The 19,856-nt window shown below is 45.7% G+C and overlaps 1 protein-coding gene across 1 annotated transcript; it reads left to right on the top strand.

Annotated features, from left to right (window-relative positions):
- Positions 1-2,689: 2,689 nt before the first annotated feature.
- Positions 2,690-19,230, top strand: LOC104057903 (myosin heavy chain, skeletal muscle, adult). The gene is made up of 39 exons (XM_054083214.1): positions 2,690-2,779; positions 3,462-3,706; positions 3,796-3,939; positions 4,031-4,187; positions 5,864-5,891; positions 5,989-6,103; positions 6,303-6,395; positions 6,518-6,581; positions 6,674-6,772; positions 6,877-6,980; positions 7,079-7,217; positions 7,454-7,572; positions 7,667-7,816; positions 8,595-8,765; positions 9,244-9,550; positions 9,652-9,731; positions 10,708-10,795; positions 10,890-11,007; positions 11,234-11,357; positions 12,008-12,144; positions 12,247-12,502; positions 12,806-13,048; positions 13,137-13,313; positions 13,395-13,540; positions 13,628-13,718; positions 13,807-14,196; positions 14,350-14,476; positions 14,653-14,771; positions 15,211-15,407; positions 15,719-15,902; positions 15,989-16,154; positions 16,327-16,451; positions 16,612-16,920; positions 17,019-17,222; positions 17,493-17,618; positions 17,714-17,884; positions 17,971-18,075; positions 18,220-18,315; positions 18,923-19,230. The coding sequence occupies exons 2-39, from the start codon at positions 3,500-3,502 to the stop codon at positions 19,076-19,078; spliced, it is 5,832 nt and encodes a 1,943-aa protein (XP_053939189.1). The 5' UTR covers positions 2,690-2,779; positions 3,462-3,499; the 3' UTR covers positions 19,079-19,230.
- Positions 19,231-19,856: the final 626 nt, after the last annotated feature.

Here is a 19,856-nt window from a genome sequence, read left to right as displayed (position 1 = left end):
TCTGGCAGCTGTGCCCACTGTCTGGTATGACTCTTGCAGCTTGCAGGGCCAACAGACACCTTCCTGCTTGCTGGTGGTCACAGGCTTCACTGCCACCAGGAAGCACAGTGTGACGCAAAGATCCAGTGAGCAGGCCCAGAGCATGCATGATCTGTGCTTTGTAGTTTGTTTTATTCACGTGTGTGTCCATCAAAAAGCCAGGAATACCAGAATGGAAAGGCAACGTTACTGTTGTGCACAGTCACATCAGTTTCTTTCAAGCAGGCGCATTCAGCAGCGCAGACTTTGTGCCTCCTGCACTGATGTCATCTACTTGGACCTCTGTAATGGCTCTGATACAGTGCCCCGCAGCATTCTAGCCGTTAAATTGGAGAGTAATGGTTTTGATGGATGGACTATTAGATGGATAAGGGATTGGCTGGATGGCCACAGCAAAAAAATTACAGTCAAAGGCTCAGCATTCAGATGGAAACTAACAGTGTCCCTCTAGGATTCATTAATGGAATCAACACTATTTAGTACCTTCATTAATGGCATACACCATAGGATTGAGGGCACCTTCAGCAAGTTTGCAACAACAACAAGCTGAGTGGTGCAATTGATAACAGCAGTGAGAGGAGAAGCCATCCAGAGAGACCTTGATAGCCTTGAATACATGTGAACTTGATTCAACAAGGCCAAGAGCAAGGTTCTGCACCTGGGTCAAGGCAATGCCTGCTGTCAGTATATACCAGAGGGTGACTGGATAGAGAGCTGACCTGCAGGAGGAGGTGAATTGGCCCTTCTTCTCTGCTTTCTGAGACTCCACCTGCAGTACTATATCCTCCTCCGGGCCCCCCAGTTCAAGACAGACATGGATGTGCTTGAGCAGATGTAAAGAAGGGCCATAAAAACAGTCCAAGGACTGCAACAGCACTCCCGTGGAGAACAGGTGAGAGATTTGGGCCTGGTCAGCCTGGAGAAGAGCAGGCTCTGAGGAGACCGTATTGTGGCCTTTCAGTATATAAAGGAGGCTTATAAGAAAGATGCAGAAAGACTTTTTACTGAGGCCTGTAGAGATAGGACAAGGGACAGAGATTTAAAACCGAGGAAGGGAGATACTGGGTGTACATAAGTGAGACGTTTTTTAAGATGAGGCTGGTGAGCCACTGAACGGGTTATCCCCAGAATTTGGGCATGCCCCATCACTGGCAGTGTTCAAGCTCAGGTTGTGTGTGGCTTTGAGCAACCTGATCTAGTCATAGATATCTCTGCCTACTGCTCGGTGTTGCGTTAGATGATCTTTTTAAGGTCCCTTCCAGCCCAAACCATTCTGTGATTCTTTATCCTCTAACTTGGAGTCAGACACTGCCAAGAGAGGCAGGCCTTCAGATGCACACCTACGCCCATTGTTTCTCACCGATTGTTTCTGGACTCCTTCTGGGCAGGACCCAGGATGTTCCCATCAGCCTGCCTATCCATGTGCAGGGAGCCCAGGGGGGAGCTCTGCGTCTGAACTCCAGAAAAGAGGGTGCTGCAATGCCAGAGCCCTGTTTGGAACAAGTTCTTCATGCACAGGCCAGAGCTTGATGCTGGATATTTCCTTGGATCACAGGCATCATTTTTCTGACCTTGCCCTTGTGTTATTCACTGAGCTTTAACCACTGAGCTCTTTTAATACCCAAAATGCCATTGAGCGGGAGAAGAACGTGTTTAGATCTGACAGAGTTTAAAGCAGCTCAAGTGACCGTGCCCTTTTCCTAGAACAAGATCAGTCGCTCTCCAGGACTACTGGCAAATTCCCCTTTTCTCAGAGTATCAGCATTGTACAGGACTGCCTACCACCTCTAATGCCCTGATACAAGTGTTTCTTCTAGATCAGCTCTGTGTCAAAAGCACTCAATCTTTTAAAATAAGAAATATTTTGATAAAAGCAGTATAATTTTCTTTTTTTAAGGTATGAGGTACCATAAGGAATTTTTTTAAGACTAGGTGAGGCTTTTCTCTAATATCAGTTCTGACCGATTACAACAACAGTGGACATTCCGATCATATGCACATCTTGAATTTTTCAATTTCTGCAAAATACCAAATGTAGGTTTGATCGCTCAGATGTTTATTTCTTTTTATAGCTAAGGAATCACCTTTCACTCTCTAGGCATGCATTGCCTGTCCAAACTTGAACTTGTATTCTGACTTGCTGTCTCTTGGACTCCCTCTGTATCTAGCGCTATTACAAAGTCCTGGCCCGCAATATGTGCTTGGTTTTCTCCATTTCCATATAACATAGCATGAATTACTGAATGACATTTAATCATGATTTGTCTTTTTTAGAATTTTCATTTCTAGCACTGTGAAGGCAACCCCTAAATTCACAGGACCATGTGCGCAAGATACAGTTTATTATTCTCATTTTACCTCTGGAACGGTTGCAATACAGAAATGCCTCCTGGGTCAAAGATCAAGTTGTCTGTAGAAACAGTAGGGGAACCTATAAATTTTACCTCCGAGTTCCTTCAGTGCCTTGACTGGTCAAGATTCCATTATTAATAGCCCTGTCAGCCTATTCATAGAAAATGTATTCACAGTAATCGTAAGATATAACACATTTCTAAATATATCTGGTCAAATCAAATGACAATTATGACATTAGTTCAGTTTGCCAGACAAAGTTTGCCAAAGATGGTTTGCCAAAATATATTTTGACTGAAGGAAAAGGAAACATCCGGAGCATCTGCATACCAGACTCTATAAAAGTCACTTTGGAGTGCTGTGCCCAGTCTTGGCAGAAAATTTCAAGGTAAGTGTATGGCTCCTGTGAGCTCCTGGGCAAAGAAGGCAACTTTTTATTCCATTTAATTTGCTATAGGCCTTGGATATCCATTTCTATCAGGGACTGTCTCTATCACCAGTGGTTTTATTCTAGATTTGAAGGCAACATATTTTCCTTCAGCTTATATATTATCTCTAGTTATCTGTGCAACATGAGTTGCTGTGTTTTCAATCAGCAGGGGCTGACTTCCAGCTGCTGCCACCAGAATTAATATTAAAATTTACCAACTATTAAGGAACAGGAATAAATACAGTTTAAGATTAAGACTACTAAGACAACAGTGACACTTATACCTGTCACATTGCAAGATTAATTGTCTATAGGAAGTAAATTTCCAGTGAAAAGCCACTATTTATGACCTCACAGACTCTTGGATAATATTTTTTTTAAAAATCTGAAACTTATTTAATATGAAGTCTCTCCTAGGGTGATGTCCAAGCTCAGTAGAGTCCACAAAGTTGAAGCAATGCTGCTAAACCATACAACAATACTGCAACAGTAAAGAACTGATGTATATTCTGTTGCAACAGCTAAATGTCTAAGGTTTAATTTCAAGGCTGGACTATTTAAATCCAACTTTTGGCTTGTTTATTCCTCCTTGCACATAAAGCTTTTCACTCACTGATCCAAAACATCTTTTTTCCAACAGAACACACTGCTGACTGTGCCTCCTGGCTAGGTGCAACCATGGCCTCTCCAGATGCTGAGATGGCTGCCTTTGGGGAGGCAGCTCCTTACCTCCGAAAGTCAGAGAAGGAAAGAATCGAAGCCCAGAACAAGCCTTTTGATGCCAAGACATCTGTCTTCGTGGTGCATCCTAAGGAATCCTTTGTGAAAGGGACGGTCCAAAGCAAGGAGTCGGGGAAGGTCACTGTCAAGACTGAAGGTGGAGAGGTGAGCAAGATAAAAGTCTTAAAAACTGTATATAGTTGCTACTCTGTGCTCTTAGCTAACATACATGCATGCATCTCTTCCTCTGACAGACCCTGACTGTGAAGGAAGATCAAATCTACCAAATGAACCCTCCCAAGTATGACAAAATCGAGGACATGGCCATGATGACCCACCTCCACGAACCCGCTGTGCTGTACAACCTCAAAGAGCGTTACGCAGCCTGGATGATCTACGTAAGTCCCGGCACAGCCTTCCTTTGGGGAGCTGGGAGGAACCGCTCTGCCAGGCTGAGCGCAGCCAACGTGCTGTCTCCCTTCCTTGCAGACCTACTCGGGTCTCTTCTGCGTCACCGTCAACCCCTACAAGTGGCTGCCGGTGTACAACCCGGAGGTGGTGTTGGCCTACCGAGGCAAGAAGCGCCAGGAGGCCCCTCCACACATCTTCTCCATCTCTGACAACGCCTATCAGTTCATGTTAACTGGTGAGACAGTGGCAGCATCTTCATGGCAGTATAACATTTAGGGTTTTTAAAAAAATATTTGTGTATGTAGAGCTGTAAATCTCATCACAAGCTTTTAATTAACATGTAGCAATTGTTGGTATTATGCATGAGACACAGTTCTGTCCTAGTGATTTTTAAAACTCTAATTGATAGCATGCTGCAAGAGCATTGAAAAAGTTACGGCGAAGAATAATCAACAGAATGACTGAGTAAAAAATATTTCCCCTACCTGTTACTGAGATCTGATTTGCTCAAAATATGAGCTCTGAACAATTTTGTTAATCTCTCCCAAAACTGTTTTATAGGCTAATTTCTAGCTGTACTGGCTTCATTGTTTGAAAAAGCAAATGATATGATTTGAGGTGTTATACTGCTGTACAGCTTCTTGGGAAAGAGCAAGAACCAGAATCCCAGTGAAGTTGCACCTTCTAGAAAGAATGATAAATGCCTTCATTTCAAATGAGCTCTTAGTTAACACTCCTTTATTATGCATTTGCTTCTTAGGCATAGATGTTACTTAACCAGAAAAAACTAGAATTTTGTTAGGCAAAACTGCAATAAGTAGAAGGCAATCAGTTATTTGGTGGTCATACATCTACAGTTCTTTCATGGTTTGACAAGAACATTACTGAACATCACAGAATAATAATATTGGCTGTTAAAAACAGTTGCTGAATATTGAATATAAATAAAATGATTTTTTTCCCTACTTTTCCACTTCCACTTTAAATACTGGACCAGGTTTGTGAATAACGGGTAGTTTAGCAGATTTTTTTTAACATTTGCTATTGTCTTTACTACTTCTCTTAGTAGAGCCTTAAAAAACAGACTTGTAAAGGCAGAAAAACAAGCAGAAATGATCTGAAACAAAAAAAACCAAAGAAAGCAACAGACCCATACATTCTTACCCAACTTAGGAAGAATTTGCTCCTTTTAATTTACTGGAGAAAAGGCAGAATAAGAGAAAGGAGGAAAAAAAGTTCTTGTGTAAACATTTTAGTCATTGATTAAATCTCTACAGTTCTACCAACGAGTTACGTCAGGGGGAGATCAGAATTCTTTTGAACCATACAGTTAGCGGCTACAACTCCTTGCTACTTAGAGATGAGATCTAATAAACCAGCCTTCCGCAAGGGTGTCTTGTTAAAGGTAAACATGTTTAACTTTGTCTCAGATGCCTAAATTGATTGAGGACTCAATGATGTATAAGCATTTAGTCATCCTTTCTAAAACCTTAAAATGACACGTAAGAAATTTTGTATTATTCTCTAAGAATTCTACAGGGAGTTCTTTCATGCTCAAACCTTCAAGTGTCTCCAACAGGCTTCTCTGAGGAAGATACTACTCCAAACTTCTTGAAGACAATGTAAAGGAACAGGCACTCTTGCTTCACAGTTCATTTTTATAGCGAGTTTGATATTGAGAAAGAGGTTAAATTAATATGAAATGTCCTATTTCAATGACTGAAAATGGAGTTTAAGGGAATAACTCGGAGGTGAGGAAAACACTGAAGAAATCCAAACTCTGATAATTCCAGCACTCTCCATAAAATACATAAGCCATCTAAAAGTATTGCTTTTATTTGTCACATACATTGTGTTCCATTTCACTCAAGAATGCCACTAAAAGCATCTTTCTTTCTGCCTCTTCCCCAGATCGCGAGAACCAGTCGATCCTGATCACGTATGTACATCCCTGCTCGGGTCCCCGCGGGGCTGCCCGGTGCCAGGGGACCTCCTGCCTGACCACACGCTCTCTGCTTCTCTCTTGGGTTTGGCAGTGGAGAATCCGGTGCCGGGAAGACTGTGAACACAAAGCGTGTCATCCAGTACTTTGCAACAATTGCAGCCAGTGGGGAGAAGAAGAAGGAGGAGCAGCAGTCAGGCAAAATGCAGGTGGGTCAGGAAGAACAGACCGAACACTTAACATGCAGTTGCTGTGTCGATTCAACGCTGTGAGTGAGTAGTTATCATTCCTGCAGGGAATGGTTGGGATGAGATCATTAATTAATAGATAATAGCTTCAATCAATGCTCGTCTCTGTTCCTGACGTAGTTTTTGGAACTTATGACCAGCAATAATTATCACCCTGCAGGGAACGCTTGAGGATCAAATCATCAGCGCCAACCCTCTGCTGGAGGCCTTTGGAAACGCCAAGACTGTGAGGAATGACAACTCCTCACGCTTTGTAAGTTGTTGCTTTGAATACAATCTCTCCTCATTTTAACAGTGGTGATGGCCAGTGGTGTTCTCACATAAGCAGGTGGGGATGGAATGCAACCAGGCTGAAATGCTGCTTCTCCTTAACAGGGTAAATTCATCCGAATCCACTTTGGGGCCACAGGCAAACTGGCTTCAGCAGACATTGAAACTTGTAAGAGTCTCTCCTGGCCTGATCCCTTTCCTTCCTATATTCCCACCCCCGTGTGTGTTCCTGTGCCTGATTCTTTCCACTGTCCTTGCCAGATCTGCTGGAGAAGTCCAGAGTCACTTTCCAGCTGAAGGCGGAAAGGAGCTACCACATATTTTATCAGATCTGCTCCAACAAGAAGCCGGAGCTAATTGGTAGGGAGGATCAATGTCTTTTTGAGGATGACTGCTGAGCAACAGTTCCCTCTGTTAGCTGGTTGGCAAAACTAAGCCTGTGCTTTGTCTCTTCCTGCTTTCAGACATGCTCCTCATTACCACCAACCCTTATGATTTCCATTATGTGAGTCAAGGGGAGATCACTGTACCCAGCATTGATGACCAAGAGGAGCTGATGGCTACAGATGTAAGTAACGCAGCAAAAATATACCCACTGTGCATGTCTCAAATGTGACATAGGTGAACTACTAAGGAGATATATTTTACTTAATTTTTTGACTGCAGAGTGCCATTGACATCCTGGGCTTCTCTGCTGATGAGAAGACAGCCATCTACAAGCTGACAGGGGCTGTCATGCACTATGGCAACCTGAAGTTCAAGCAGAAACAACGAGAGGAGCAGGCGGAGCCGGACGGCACAGAAGGTACCAGCAAATTCAGCAAGTGTCTTGTTCAACGTACATCTCTCTTTGCAGAGATGATATATTAGCCTACAGAGACAGGCCTTTGTTGGCCCATCACCACAGAAAAAAAGGCGGAAAAGCCTCTTTTTTGTTGTCTGTCTTAATGCATACAAGCAGCAGAGTTATTCACACTGACCAAATCCTAGCCATTGCCCACAGATAAGCACTTCTCCCTCTCTCTCTCTCCCTCTCTTCAGTGGCGGACAAGGCTGCCTACCTGATGGGCCTGAACTCAGCGGAATTGCTCAAAGCCCTTTGTTATCCCCGAGTCAAGGTTGGGAATGAATACGTGACCAAAGGTCAAACTGTGTCACAGGTAAAAGATGAAGGCTATAATTATATTTAAATTGTACTTGGGGCTATTTCTTTGAGTCTAAAAGGTAACAGCAGTCTTTGCTGTTCTGCTTTAGGTCAACAATGCAGTTGGTGCCCTGGCTAAAGCCGTCTATGAGAAGATGTTCCTGTGGATGGTTATCCGCATCAACCAACAGCTGGATACCAAGCAACCCAGGCAGTACTTCATTGGTGTCCTGGACATTGCTGGCTTTGAGATCTTTGATGTAAGGAAAGGGGATTTGGCAGCATAGTCAAGGTGGGCCAGGGAGAAATACTCTTCTTTTTAAGAAGATTCAGAAGTTTACCCCTCTCATCTGCAATTTTCTAGAAACTCATCTGTCTTTGTAGCACTCTTAAATGGCTTTACTAACAAACTCTGATTGTAATGTTGTCAACAGGTAGAAGGAAGCTCTGGTTTCTGACAAATGGTCTCAGAGGCCTTGAGCTTGTAAAGCTCTTAGGCTTTGCAGACAAAGAGACAGCTCTAGGACTAAGGCTCACACAGATGTGGGCCAAAGGTGTGGACACTCTTGGAAGAGCCAAGAAAAGGGTAGTGGTCTGGGAAAGTTCACATCATGTTGTCTGTGCTGTGAATGCAGTGACAATGCTAGGACTTCTGTTCTATAACAGAGAACCCCCTGACTGCTGATCTGAGGGTGCAGAAATTCTTGGGTGGGACACTGAAGAGGTTTCAGTCTCTGAGAGGTCAGAGAACTGAGACATCTACAAAAATGTTGCAGCTACCATGACTGAAGGATTTGCTTTGAGTAACACAGTAAACAAGAAATGTCACTGTTAACTTGATTTCAAAAGTAATAATAATAATAGTACATAAATAGTAAAATCCTTTGAGGACAGTCAATTTTACTTGCTAAGGAAACACAGGCAGTTACAGTCTGGTTAGGGGTGGTGTTTCAGCTGGACAACTTGAAACAGCAGTAGGAGAACCTGGGGGTTTTGCTACATCTTGAAAAACTGTGCATTTCTCCTTGCTTTGGGCAGTTCAACAGCTTTGAGCAGCTCTGCATCAACTTCACCAACGAGAAACTGCAACAGTTCTTCAACCACCACATGTTCGTGCTGGAGCAGGAGGAGTACAAGAAGGAAGGAATCGAATGGGAGTTCATTGACTTTGGGATGGACCTGGCTGCCTGCATTGAGCTCATTGAGAAGGTACCCTTCCTGTTCAAATGTATTGTATCTTGCATCTTCCATACTTGCCAAGAGACATGAATAAGAAGGTTCTGTGACTATTCTGACTTTTTGAAATACCCTGAGAAAGTGGCAGAGGGGTGGAAGAGTTTCTGGAGATCAGTCTCAGCTATCAGGACTTTGTGTGAGAGTATTCATTTCCAGATTACATTATGAAGTTACAGAGCAGACTCTCATGTTCTGTAAGTACCTGTCAGTAAAGTTTTATGGAGATGATAGTATTTTGCAATCTTATGGTTGTAATTTTTTCATCAGCAAAAACATTTACGTAAGTTCAAAGGAAACATCAACACTGAAAGAAGTTGAGCCTTATTTAATTTTCTCTGATTTATGAAATGCATGGGAACAGATTTCCCTTCTGACTCCAGCAACTTTCCAACCAAGGGATGTTTCCTTTCTAATTTGTTTCTTGCTCTTGCCTGTTGTAATGTCTTTCCAGCCCATGGGCATCTTCTCCATCCTGGAAGAGGAGTGCATGTTCCCCAAGGCAACGGACACCTCTTTCAAGAACAAGCTCTATGACCAGCACCTGGGCAAGTCCAACAACTTCCAGAAGCCCAAACCTGCCAAAGGCAAGGCTGAGGCTCACTTCTCCCTGGTGCACTACGCTGGCACCGTGGACTACAACATCTCTGGCTGGCTGGAGAAGAACAAGGACCCTCTGAATGAAACTGTCATTGGGTTGTACCAGAAATCATCTGTGAAGACATTGGCCTTACTCTTTTCTGCCTATGGTGGGGAAGCAGGTAAGCTCTGCAAAATCATTGTTCTGTGTGTTCATATGGTAGGAAGGAGGAATCTCAAAGGCAGTGGTAAAGACATCTGCTCATTTTCTTCAATTTTGCAGAGGCTAGTGGAGGTGGTGGTGGCAAGAAAGGTGGCAAAAAGAAGGGTTCATCTTTCCAGACTGTCTCAGCTCTTTTCCGGGTATGTACAGAATTTGTTACCTCTTTGAAACTGGAAAGCAATTTTTTCTTGAATCTGAAAATTCTCTTGTCATTTTTTAAAATCTTTGTCTTGCCATCCTTGGGAATTCCAGAATTACCCTCTTAGAACACCACAAAATCTCTACCTCAAAGCATACGTGGTCTTCCTTTTATTTCAGGATTGAGAATGCTATTGTCAGCCTCCTGAAACTCCCTAGGCAATATTCTCAGACTTCCTATTCCAACTTACTACTGATATTACATTCTTATATTTTGGCTTTTTTTTTTTACCTGCCCTACCTTTGCTATTACCTTCTCTGAATATTCTACAAAAGTCTCCAAAGGGTAGACTTCACCTACTTAGACTGGGAGTGAACATCAAATGAGCAGAACTACCTTAAAATCTTGTTTGGAGTATTCAGAGGTATTGCCCACAGCTGTTCTACCTATCCATGGAGATTTTCAGTATTGACACATTGTAGAACTCGAAAATACTAGACCAAACATCAAAGGAAAACATTGTCATGATAATTGTAAGGTTAGAAGGCAATGTTTTCATTTCAGTGGGGAAAGAGAGTGATTTTAGATTATATGAAGTTAATGAAGCTTGAGGTCAGCTTTCAGTTGTGTTGTCAAGGTTTTCATTTGGCTGAGATGGAGATATTTAGGGTGACTGAGTTAAAGGAAACCGGTCAATTTATATGAGCTGCACAATTATTCCATCCATTTAACGTGAAAGTATAGCTGCCAAATCAGATGCTGGTCACACTAAGTGAGTAATACTAACCATTATTCTACAGAAGAATTTCAAACCCCAGAATCTGGGATCCTTCAGTTTCTAAGTTTCACTTTGAGAGCTCTGCAAGGTGGTTTAGAGAAGACACGTCTGCGTCCTTAAACACTTGGCTTGGTATATCCACTCTTAAGCTTCCAGTGCTTACGCTTACTGATATAAACTTCATTTCATGATCTCACAGGAGAATTTAAACAAGCTGATGGCTAACCTGAGAAGCACTCACCCCCACTTTGTACGATGCATCATCCCAAATGAAACGAAAACACCTGGTAAGGAGATCCAATAAGAGGAAAGCTCAACCCACAAAAACTGTTCTCCTGCATGTCAAACGGCAAGGGAGTCACTAATGCTGGTGTTTGTTAGGTGCCATGGAGCATGAGCTGGTGCTGCATCAGCTGCGCTGTAACGGTGTGCTGGAAGGCATCAGAATTTGCAGGAAAGGATTCCCCAGCAGAGTCCTGTATGCTGACTTCAAACAGAGGTAAGAGTGCTACACCCTCCTGCCCACTCAGACCAAACTGAAGAGCAGTTTATTATGATATGACTGCTCAGGTCAGGATTCTCACTCTCCATATTCTGTCTGAAAGAATGAACTGTCTCCAGGAATGAGACTGGTTCAGTAAGACAGTCTGAGAAGGCTGTGGCGTTTAATCTCAGTGGTGGTTTTGGTAATGGTTTTTTTTCCATGTTCTATTTTTTTTCTGCAGATACAGAGTGCTTAATGCCAGTGCCATCCCAGAGGGGCAGTTCATGGACAGCAAGAAGGCTTCAGAGAAGCTCCTTGGATCCATCGATGTGGACCACACCCAGTACAGATTTGGTCACACCAAGGTTAAAACAAGACCTGTGTTAAGTTTGTCAGGGAGCGGTAGGGGTGGGTTGCTCCAGCAGGGCCAGAGAGCAATCAACAATAGCAGAGCTGGTGGCGTAGGGACCTCAATCAACAAGTGCTCAGCCAAGTATCCAAGCAGAGCAGGTGGGGAAGACCCTGGAATGGCAGTCAGGTTCAGCCAAGAGTCCAGATCATCAGGCAGGTTTCTGACAATTAGAAAAGTCTGAACTGAAGCCATAAAGCCTTGGTTCTCAACAGTGCTCAGGGCCAGATATAAGTAGGCTAACAAGGCCAAGGCACTTTTCATTAATTCCTGGGCAGATTCACAGCAATGAGATCAGTCTAGCATCAAGCGAGGAAGTAAGTCTGCAGGTCATGGGAGAGCTCACTGGGGTCCATGACGAGGCCAAGGTGTGGCTGAGGCTGTGTCTGAACTGGAAAACATAACTCATACTGCCTAGTTCAGACAGGGACTGACTGCTCACAGCTGAGCTTACAGGATGCTCACAGGCACCTGGGAAGAGTTTAGGAAGATGCTCAAGGTGAGGCTGGTCATGGCCATTAAGGTCTACTTCAGGATCCAGAAAGACTCTGAGCCTCAATTCTGTACTACCCAAAAATAATAAGCTGCAATATTTCCTTTTTCAAGGTGTTCTTCAAAGCTGGACTGCTGGGACTCCTAGAGGAGATGAGAGATGACAAGCTAGCAGAAATCATCACTCGCACACAAGCTAGATGCAGGGGCTTCCTAATGAGAGTGGAGTATCGGAGAATGGTGGAGAGAAGGTAGACATTTCTCATGTTTAGTTTGATTCCATGGTACTTGACTAACAAAGTTTTAATCTGTCACATCAAAACTATGTAATAACCATATAAACTTCATTTCAGGGAGTCCATCTTCTGCATCCAGTACAACGTTCGTGCATTCATGAACGTGAAGCACTGGCCCTGGATGAAGCTGTTCTTCAAGATCAAGCCCTTGCTGAAGAGCGCAGAATCTGAGAAAGAGATGGCCAACATGAAGGAAGAATTTGAGAAAACCAAGGAAGAGCTGGCCAAGTCTGAGGCAAAGAGGAAAGAGCTGGAGGAGAAAATGGTAGCCCTGCTGCAGGAGAAAAATGACCTGCAGCTCCAAGTGCAGGCTGTGAGTATCACTATTCATTTGTCCCTGGGAGAAGAATGATGTACAGCCTGAATATTTGTTCGCCTAAGCAGAACCTTCCAGGAAACTCACTGATGGGCCTTAGAAAGCACCCTAAATGACACACTCTAATGCACTCTAACACTGAGTAAACAGGCACTGGCAGGGTCATGCTGAATGTCAGCTTGGGGGAGTGAAAGGCCAGGTTCTGCCCCCACTGTAAAACATGCCACCATGTGATACAAAAGATAGCACAGAGGACCTTCAAAACAATACTACCCATAAAATTCTGTGTCTCCCCACCAGGAAGCAGATAGCTTGGCTGATGCTGAGGAAAGGTGTGACCAGCTCATCAAAACCAAAATCCAGCTGGAAGCCAAAATTAAGGAGGTGACTGAAAGGGCTGAGGATGAGGAAGAAATTAATGCCGAGCTGACAGCCAAGAAGAGGAAACTGGAGGATGAATGTTCAGAGCTGAAGAAAGACATTGATGACCTCGAGTTAACACTGGCCAAAGTGGAGAAGGAAAAGCATGCTACTGAAAACAAGGTACACACTTGGGAGATATCATAAGAGGTCAAAAAACTCACTGTGGTGCTATTTTCCACCCAAGTCTGACAATTGCTTCTATTTGTAGGTGAAAAACCTCACCGAGGAGATGGCAGTCCTGGACGAGACCATTGCCAAGCTGACCAAAGAGAAGAAAGCCCTCCAAGAGGCCCATCAGCAGACACTGGATGACCTGCAGGCAGAAGAGGACAAAGTCAATACTCTGACCAAAGCTAAGACCAAGCTGGAACAGCAAGTGGATGATGTAAGCACACGGGCATTCAGCCAGAACAGGACAGGTATGGAGTTAGACCCGGCAGAGGTCTGATGGTGTTGTTGGTTGTAGCTGGAAGGGTCCCTGGAGCAGGAGAAGAAACTGCGCATGGACCTGGAGAGAGCTAAGAGGAAACTCGAAGGAGACCTGAAGCTGGCCCATGACAGCATAATGGATTTGGAAAATGATAAGCAGCAGCTGGATGAGAAGCTGAAGAAGTAAGTGTGGCTGTGGGGCACCTGAGTGCGGGGCTGGTGCATTTGCTTTTTCCCTTTGAGCTCTAACACGGTGTGCTTTGCCCGAAGGAAAGACTTTGAAATCAGCCAGGTCCAGAGCAAAATCGAGGATGAGCAAGCCCTGGGCATGCAGTTACAGAAGAAGATCAAGGAGCTGCAGGCAAGTCTCTGTTGCATCCCCTCTGTCACTCTGGCACAGGTCAGGCAGGAGGAGGGCACGGGTGTGAAGGGTTCCCAATGTTCTCCAGGCTCGGATTGAGGAACTGGAGGAGGAAATTGAGGCAGAGAGAACTTCTCGGGCAAAAGCAGAGAAGCATCGTGCTGACCTCTCGCGGGAGCTGGAGGAGATCAGCGAGCGCCTGGAAGAAGCAGGAGGGGCTACAGCCGCTCAGGTTGAGATGAACAAGAAGCGTGAGGCAGAATTTCAGAAGATGCGTCGTGACCTCGAAGAGGCCACCCTGCAGCACGAAGCCACGGCTGCCGCCCTGCGCAAGAAGCACGCGGACAGCACAGCTGAGCTTGGGGAGCAGATCGACAACCTGCAACGAGTGAAGCAGAAGCTGGAGAAGGAGAAGAGTGAGCTGAAGATGGAGATTGACGACCTGGCCAGCAATATGGAGTCTGTCTCCAAAGCCAAGGTATTGAACTGCAGTAGGACATGCTCTCAGGGCCAAGGTCCGGCCCAGAGGCTACAGCTACCAGCCCCGTTCTCATGAAGAAAATCCTGTTTTTGAGAATAAGGCAGAGTGCCAGTGTTCATCTTCTTTCCTTTCTTGTATTTTGCTCACTAGGCCAATCTGGAGAAGATGTGCCGCACTCTGGAAGATCAGCTGAGTGAGATTAAAACTAAGGAGGAGCAGAATCAGCGCCTGATCAATGATCTCAATACTCAAAGAGCTCGTCTGCAGACAGAATCGGGTGAGACATCCTCATTGCTGAGGTGCAATGGGAGGACCTGCATGCTGTGATGTTACCACAGAGTGTCATACAATACCTTGTAGAACTGCTGCAAGTGACATCTCATTACCAATTGCTTGAAGAATCTGTAGTATTATTAATGTTCTAGTTCCTCTTTTTCAATTTACCCTTCCCAGGTGAATATTCACGTCAGGTGGAGGAAAAGGATGCTCTGATTTCTCAGCTTTCTAGAGGCAAGCAAGGATTTACGCAACAGATTGAGGAACTCAAGAGACATCTTGAGGAAGAGATAAAGGTCTGGAAGTACATTGCCCCTAAAAGCTTTTGGAGAACCCTAAGTGATCCAAGAAATGTCCACTATTTTCCCCAAACACATGTTATGCTGGAGGGAACATGATTAACGCGCTTAGCTCATAAGATAAAGAGGGAAGTGAGAGTTATGATTTTCATGCAAAAGGATGTCATCCACAAGGTTTTCACGACATTCCGCTGAGGGTCCTTAAGACAGAATTAAGACACATATGTCAAAACATTTACAGAAACAGCAGATTACTGTCCCCAGAACACCTGTCATTTACACATCCTGATCCTCCAGAACACACGGCTGGAGCCTTCATCAGCTCCCAACTTTCCATTGGCCTATGCAGAGTTCCACTCTAATTTCACTGTCAGTCTTGCTGCCAAGAGACATCTCAAGACAATTATTCAGCTTACCAATCCCAATGTCCCCCCAGGCCAAGAACGCGCTGGCCCACGCCTTGCAGTCTGCTCGCCATGACTGTGACTTGCTCCGGGAACAATATGAGGAGGAGCAGGAAGCCAAGGGGGAGCTGCAGCGAGCCCTGTCCAAGGCCAACAGCGAAGTGGCCCAGTGGAGAACCAAATATGAGACGGACGCTATTCAGCGCACAGAGGAGCTGGAGGAGGCCAAGTATGGGGGAAGCGGGACATCAAATGGCTGGGGAAGGCTGAGAGTGTCCGGGGCAGTTGGAAATGGAGTCTCTGAGTGTGGGTTGGGAGAGAGGTGGGAGGGAGGCAGGGATGTACTGCCTGGAGGTGAAAGAGGAAGAGAAGGGAAAAGTGTGCTGAAGGAAAAGCATAGATTGGAAGGACAAAGGCAGCCTTTAGGCTGAAAGCCTAAAGCTTCCCTTGAAAGCATGGGAAAGGCTGAATACTGAGTAGGTACCAGGACACAGATATGGTAGACCCTTTTTCTCTAACCTGGTGCTTATCTCCTGCCAGGAAGAAGCTGGCACAGCGCCTGCAGGATGCAGAGGAACATGTTGAAGCTGTCAATGCCAAATGTGCCTCCCTGGAAAAGACAAAGCAGAGGCTGCAGAATGAAGTGGAGGACCTGATGATCGACGTGGAGCGATCAAATGCTGCCTGCGCAGCTCTGGATAAGAAGCAGAAGAACTTTGACAAGGTCATTTGGGGGCTAGGCTTGGGGTTGCTGGGCAGAGCCTCCCCTCACGCTCACCACATCCACACTCAGACCCAGTTTCTCTTCAGATCCTGGCAGAGTGGAAGCAGAAGTATGAGGAGACGCAGGCTGAGCTGGAAGCCTCCCAGAAGGAGTCTCGCTCTCTCAGCACAGAGCTGTTTAAGATGAAGAATGCCTATGAGGAGTCCTTGGACCACCTGGAAACGCTGAAGCGTGAGAACAAGAACTTGCAGCGTAAGTCCCTGGCCCTCAGCTCCTGCAAGGGCTTTCTCACTCTCCACCAAGACCCACCTGTCCATAAAGGGCTTTGTCTGCAGGGTGGCAAATATGCTTATCACCCTGGAGTGGCACGGCCCTTCACATTTGGCTCTGTCCTTGACCATGCCATTGGTATTTGCTCCCACAGAGGAGATTGCTGACCTCACAGAACAGATTGCAGAGGGAGGAAAGGCAATTCATGAGCTGGAGAAAGTCAAGAAGCAGATTGAGCAGGAGAAGTCTGAACTACAGGCCTCCCTGGAGGAAGCTGAGGTACACAAAGTGCTAAGAAGTGATGTCCAGACTGAAAGGATGGGAGTAATTTTCTGCAGAGATGACAGGAAAACAAGCCTAGATGTCATGAAATACTGTATTGGAGATGGCTCAGAAAGGAAGCAGTAGTCTAAGTCACTGTTCCTGTTGCCTTATCCAGGCCTCCCTTGAACATGAAGAGGGGAAGATCCTGCGCCTCCAGCTTGAGCTCAACCAAGTGAAGTCGGAGATTGACAGGAAGATAGCAGAGAAAGATGAGGAGATCGACCAGCTGAAGAGAAACCACCTCAGAATGGTGGAGTCCATGCAGAGCACCCTGGACGCTGAGATCAGGAGCAGGAATGAAGCCCTGAGGCTGAAGAAGAAGATGGAGGGAGACCTGAATGAAATGGAGATCCAGCTGAGCCATGCCAACCGTGTGGCTGCAGAAGCACAGAAGAACCTGAGAAACTCCCAGGCAGTGCTCAAGGTCTGTTCAGCAAAGCTATGGAAAGAGAAAAATCTTCTCTAAAGTTTTTGGCACCCAGTCACAAGATTTTGCCTGACAATTCCTCGTTTCTTCTACAGGATACCCAGCTACACTTGGATGATGCTCTGAGGACACAGGAGGACCTGAAGGAGCAGGTAGCCATGGTGGAGCGCAGAGCAAACCTTCTGCAGGCTGAAATTGAGGAGCTACGGGCAGCCCTGGAGCAGACAGAGCGGTCGAGGAAAGTGGCTGAGCAAGAGCTTCTGGACGCCACTGAACGGGTGCAGCTCCTCCACACCCAGGTCAGCCAGTCTTCTAGAATGTAATCCCATCAACAAAGGCGAGCAAAGAATGAGGTCACTATGCGTCTTTGAAGTGATCACTATGTCAACACTTGAAAACTTTCACTGTAATGGGACCAATCCAGCCAGACACCCATGTCCGGTTTCCTGTTGTGTTTCTTAAAGACAAGTCTTACATTCAAGAATTTCATAACCACCGTTTGCATATTTATCTGTTGATGTGGTGGCACTAGGTCTAACAGTACATACCATGTCTCTTCTGTTGCACAGAACACCAGCTTGATCGCCACCAAGAAGAAGCTGGAAACAGACATTGTGCAAATCCAGAGTGAAATGGAGGATATGATCCAGGAAGCCCGCAATGCTGAAGAGAAGGCCAAGAAGGCCATCACAGACGTGAGTTGAGGGCCCCTTTCAGTGGAGACTGTGCATGTATTACTCCCCAACATGTCTCGAGCTTCACAATGTCTTTGATCCTTTGCTCTCATCAGGCAGCCATGATGGCAGAGGAGCTGAAGAAGGAGCAGGACACCAGTGCCCACCTGGAGAGGATGAAGAAGAACCTCGACCAGACAGTGAAGGACCTGCAGCACCGTCTGGATGAGGCTGAGCAGCTGGCACTGAAAGGAGGCAAGAAGCAAATCCAGAAGCTGGAGGCCAGGGTGTGTAGGGGTTCTATTTTTGCTTGAGAGAACATGTTGTGTAATCAGCTAGCAGGGCAGCTCCAAAGATGAGCTTGTTTTTGCAGGTGCGGGAGCTGGAAGCGGAGGTTGATTCTGAGCAGAAGCGCAGCGCTGAAGCCGTGAAGGGTGTGCGCAAGTACGAGAGGAGAGTGAAGGAGCTGACCTACCAGGTAAGGCAGGAGGGGTCCTTGGCCTGAGAAGAGTTTTCTCAGAGCAAGGCAGATTGTGTGTACGCCATCCTCAAAGGCAATTGCTAACTTCACGTCATGCAGAATCAAGAAATCATTCTCTTTCCTGCTTTCCAACCCCTCTAGTCTGAGGAAGATCGGAAGAATATTCTCAGGCTGCAGGATCTGGTGGACAAGCTGCAAACGAAGGTGAAATCCTACAAGAGACAAGCTGAGGAGGCCGTGAGTATTGCTTGGAGAATGGGCAAGAGCCACCTTCCTTGGGGGCAGCATGATCATTGAGATGAGTAGGAAGATCAGGAAGGAAATATGGAGAAACTGCCAAGACACAACAGTCTTGGCCACATCAGTTTGTTGTCATTTACTGCTAGGTTCTGAGCACCCTGCAGCAGTCAGGGATGAATGGAGGTAAATGCTGTTTTGTACAGGAGGTCAACCTAAATAACCCCAGGGTCCACATCCACTGAGTGAACTTAAGAGAAGTTGCTGAGTCTCTGCTGCTGTTGAACGGCAGGGTCCTTCTCAACCTAATAAGTCACACTCGTAGCTGGGCAAAAACTAGTGGGACAATGAGTACACAAATGACAAATCTAAATTACAGAATTGCTCCTCAAGCTTGACACTGTAGCAGCGACATGTGTCACAGTGGGGTCCTGAGGAAGGGAGGATGAGGAGACCAGTGTGAGGTTTTTGTGTAAGCAGTGAGGGATGAGGGGTGGAGGTCTGGGCCTTCACTTAGGGAAAAGTCACAGCTCCACAAGGTGGAGGTGCAGGAGAAGAGAAAGCCCTGCCCTGGGCTCCTTCCCACCACCTCCTTCTCCCTGCACAGGAGGAGCTTTCCAATGTCAACCTCTCCAAGTTCCGCAAGATCCAGCACGAGCTGGAGGAAGCCGAGGAGCGCGCTGACATTGCAGAGTCGCAGGTCAACAAGCTCCGGGTGAAAAGCCGGGAGTTTCATGGCAAGAAGATAGAAGAGGAAGAGTGAGGACATCCTGAGGCAACAAAGTGACCTGAGGGATGCACAAAATGTGAACCCTCTGTCACTTGGTTCTGTAATGAGTCTTTGTAGCCATGTCAATGTCTAGAGAATAAACACTGTAGATTCCCTTGCATACGCACCAGGAGCACCAGCTTTCATTTGTTCCTCTTTTTCTTGGTAAAGTCTATAGCACCATCTGGCTTTGGGGCAGCTTTGGCTCATAACTGCTGTGTACCTGTGTCACGGTCCAGCTTTTTGTCATCTAGTTCTTATCTACTTCTCCTTTCTTTATTGTTTGGTGGCTGGAGCACAAAGAGAAATTTAACCTCACATGAAGAGAAATCAGGGACAATAATTCCTGAGGGTGAATCCTGCCACTCAGCCTCCCTACTGTTGTGACTCGAACAACTGTTTATGGTATTTTTATCCATACAACACCTCAGCACTTTCCAGTCGTGCAGCACGACAGACAAGTGTGAGCTGCTCCTTCTAGTGGCCACAAAAGCGGAGGCTCTGGCACACTGCCCTCTGGAACACTATCCTTCCCGGGAAAATCTTTCTTTCCTGATGAGAGCCCAGTTGTTTAATGTATTGGTATTGCAACAACTCAAGGCCTGAACCAGGAACTTCTCTGACCAGCCTGTGGCAAGAGAAGTCGGAGAGACAGTGAGCAGAGGCTGCTGCAGTAGCCCAGTGGGGGAAGGGAAACACCATTCTAGCCTACTAATTTTCCATTCAATGCACAGGAAAAGTAACAGGGAAGGTGAGCAGAGAAACGTCAGCT

Source organism: Cuculus canorus, chromosome 18 (assembly GCF_017976375.1).
Source record: "Cuculus canorus isolate bCucCan1 chromosome 18, bCucCan1.pri, whole genome shotgun sequence".
NCBI classification, from domain to species: domain Eukaryota; kingdom Metazoa; phylum Chordata; class Aves; order Cuculiformes; family Cuculidae; genus Cuculus; species Cuculus canorus.
Note: the sequence above shows the minus strand (reverse complement) of the source record. Positions and strands in the feature narration are given on the sequence as shown.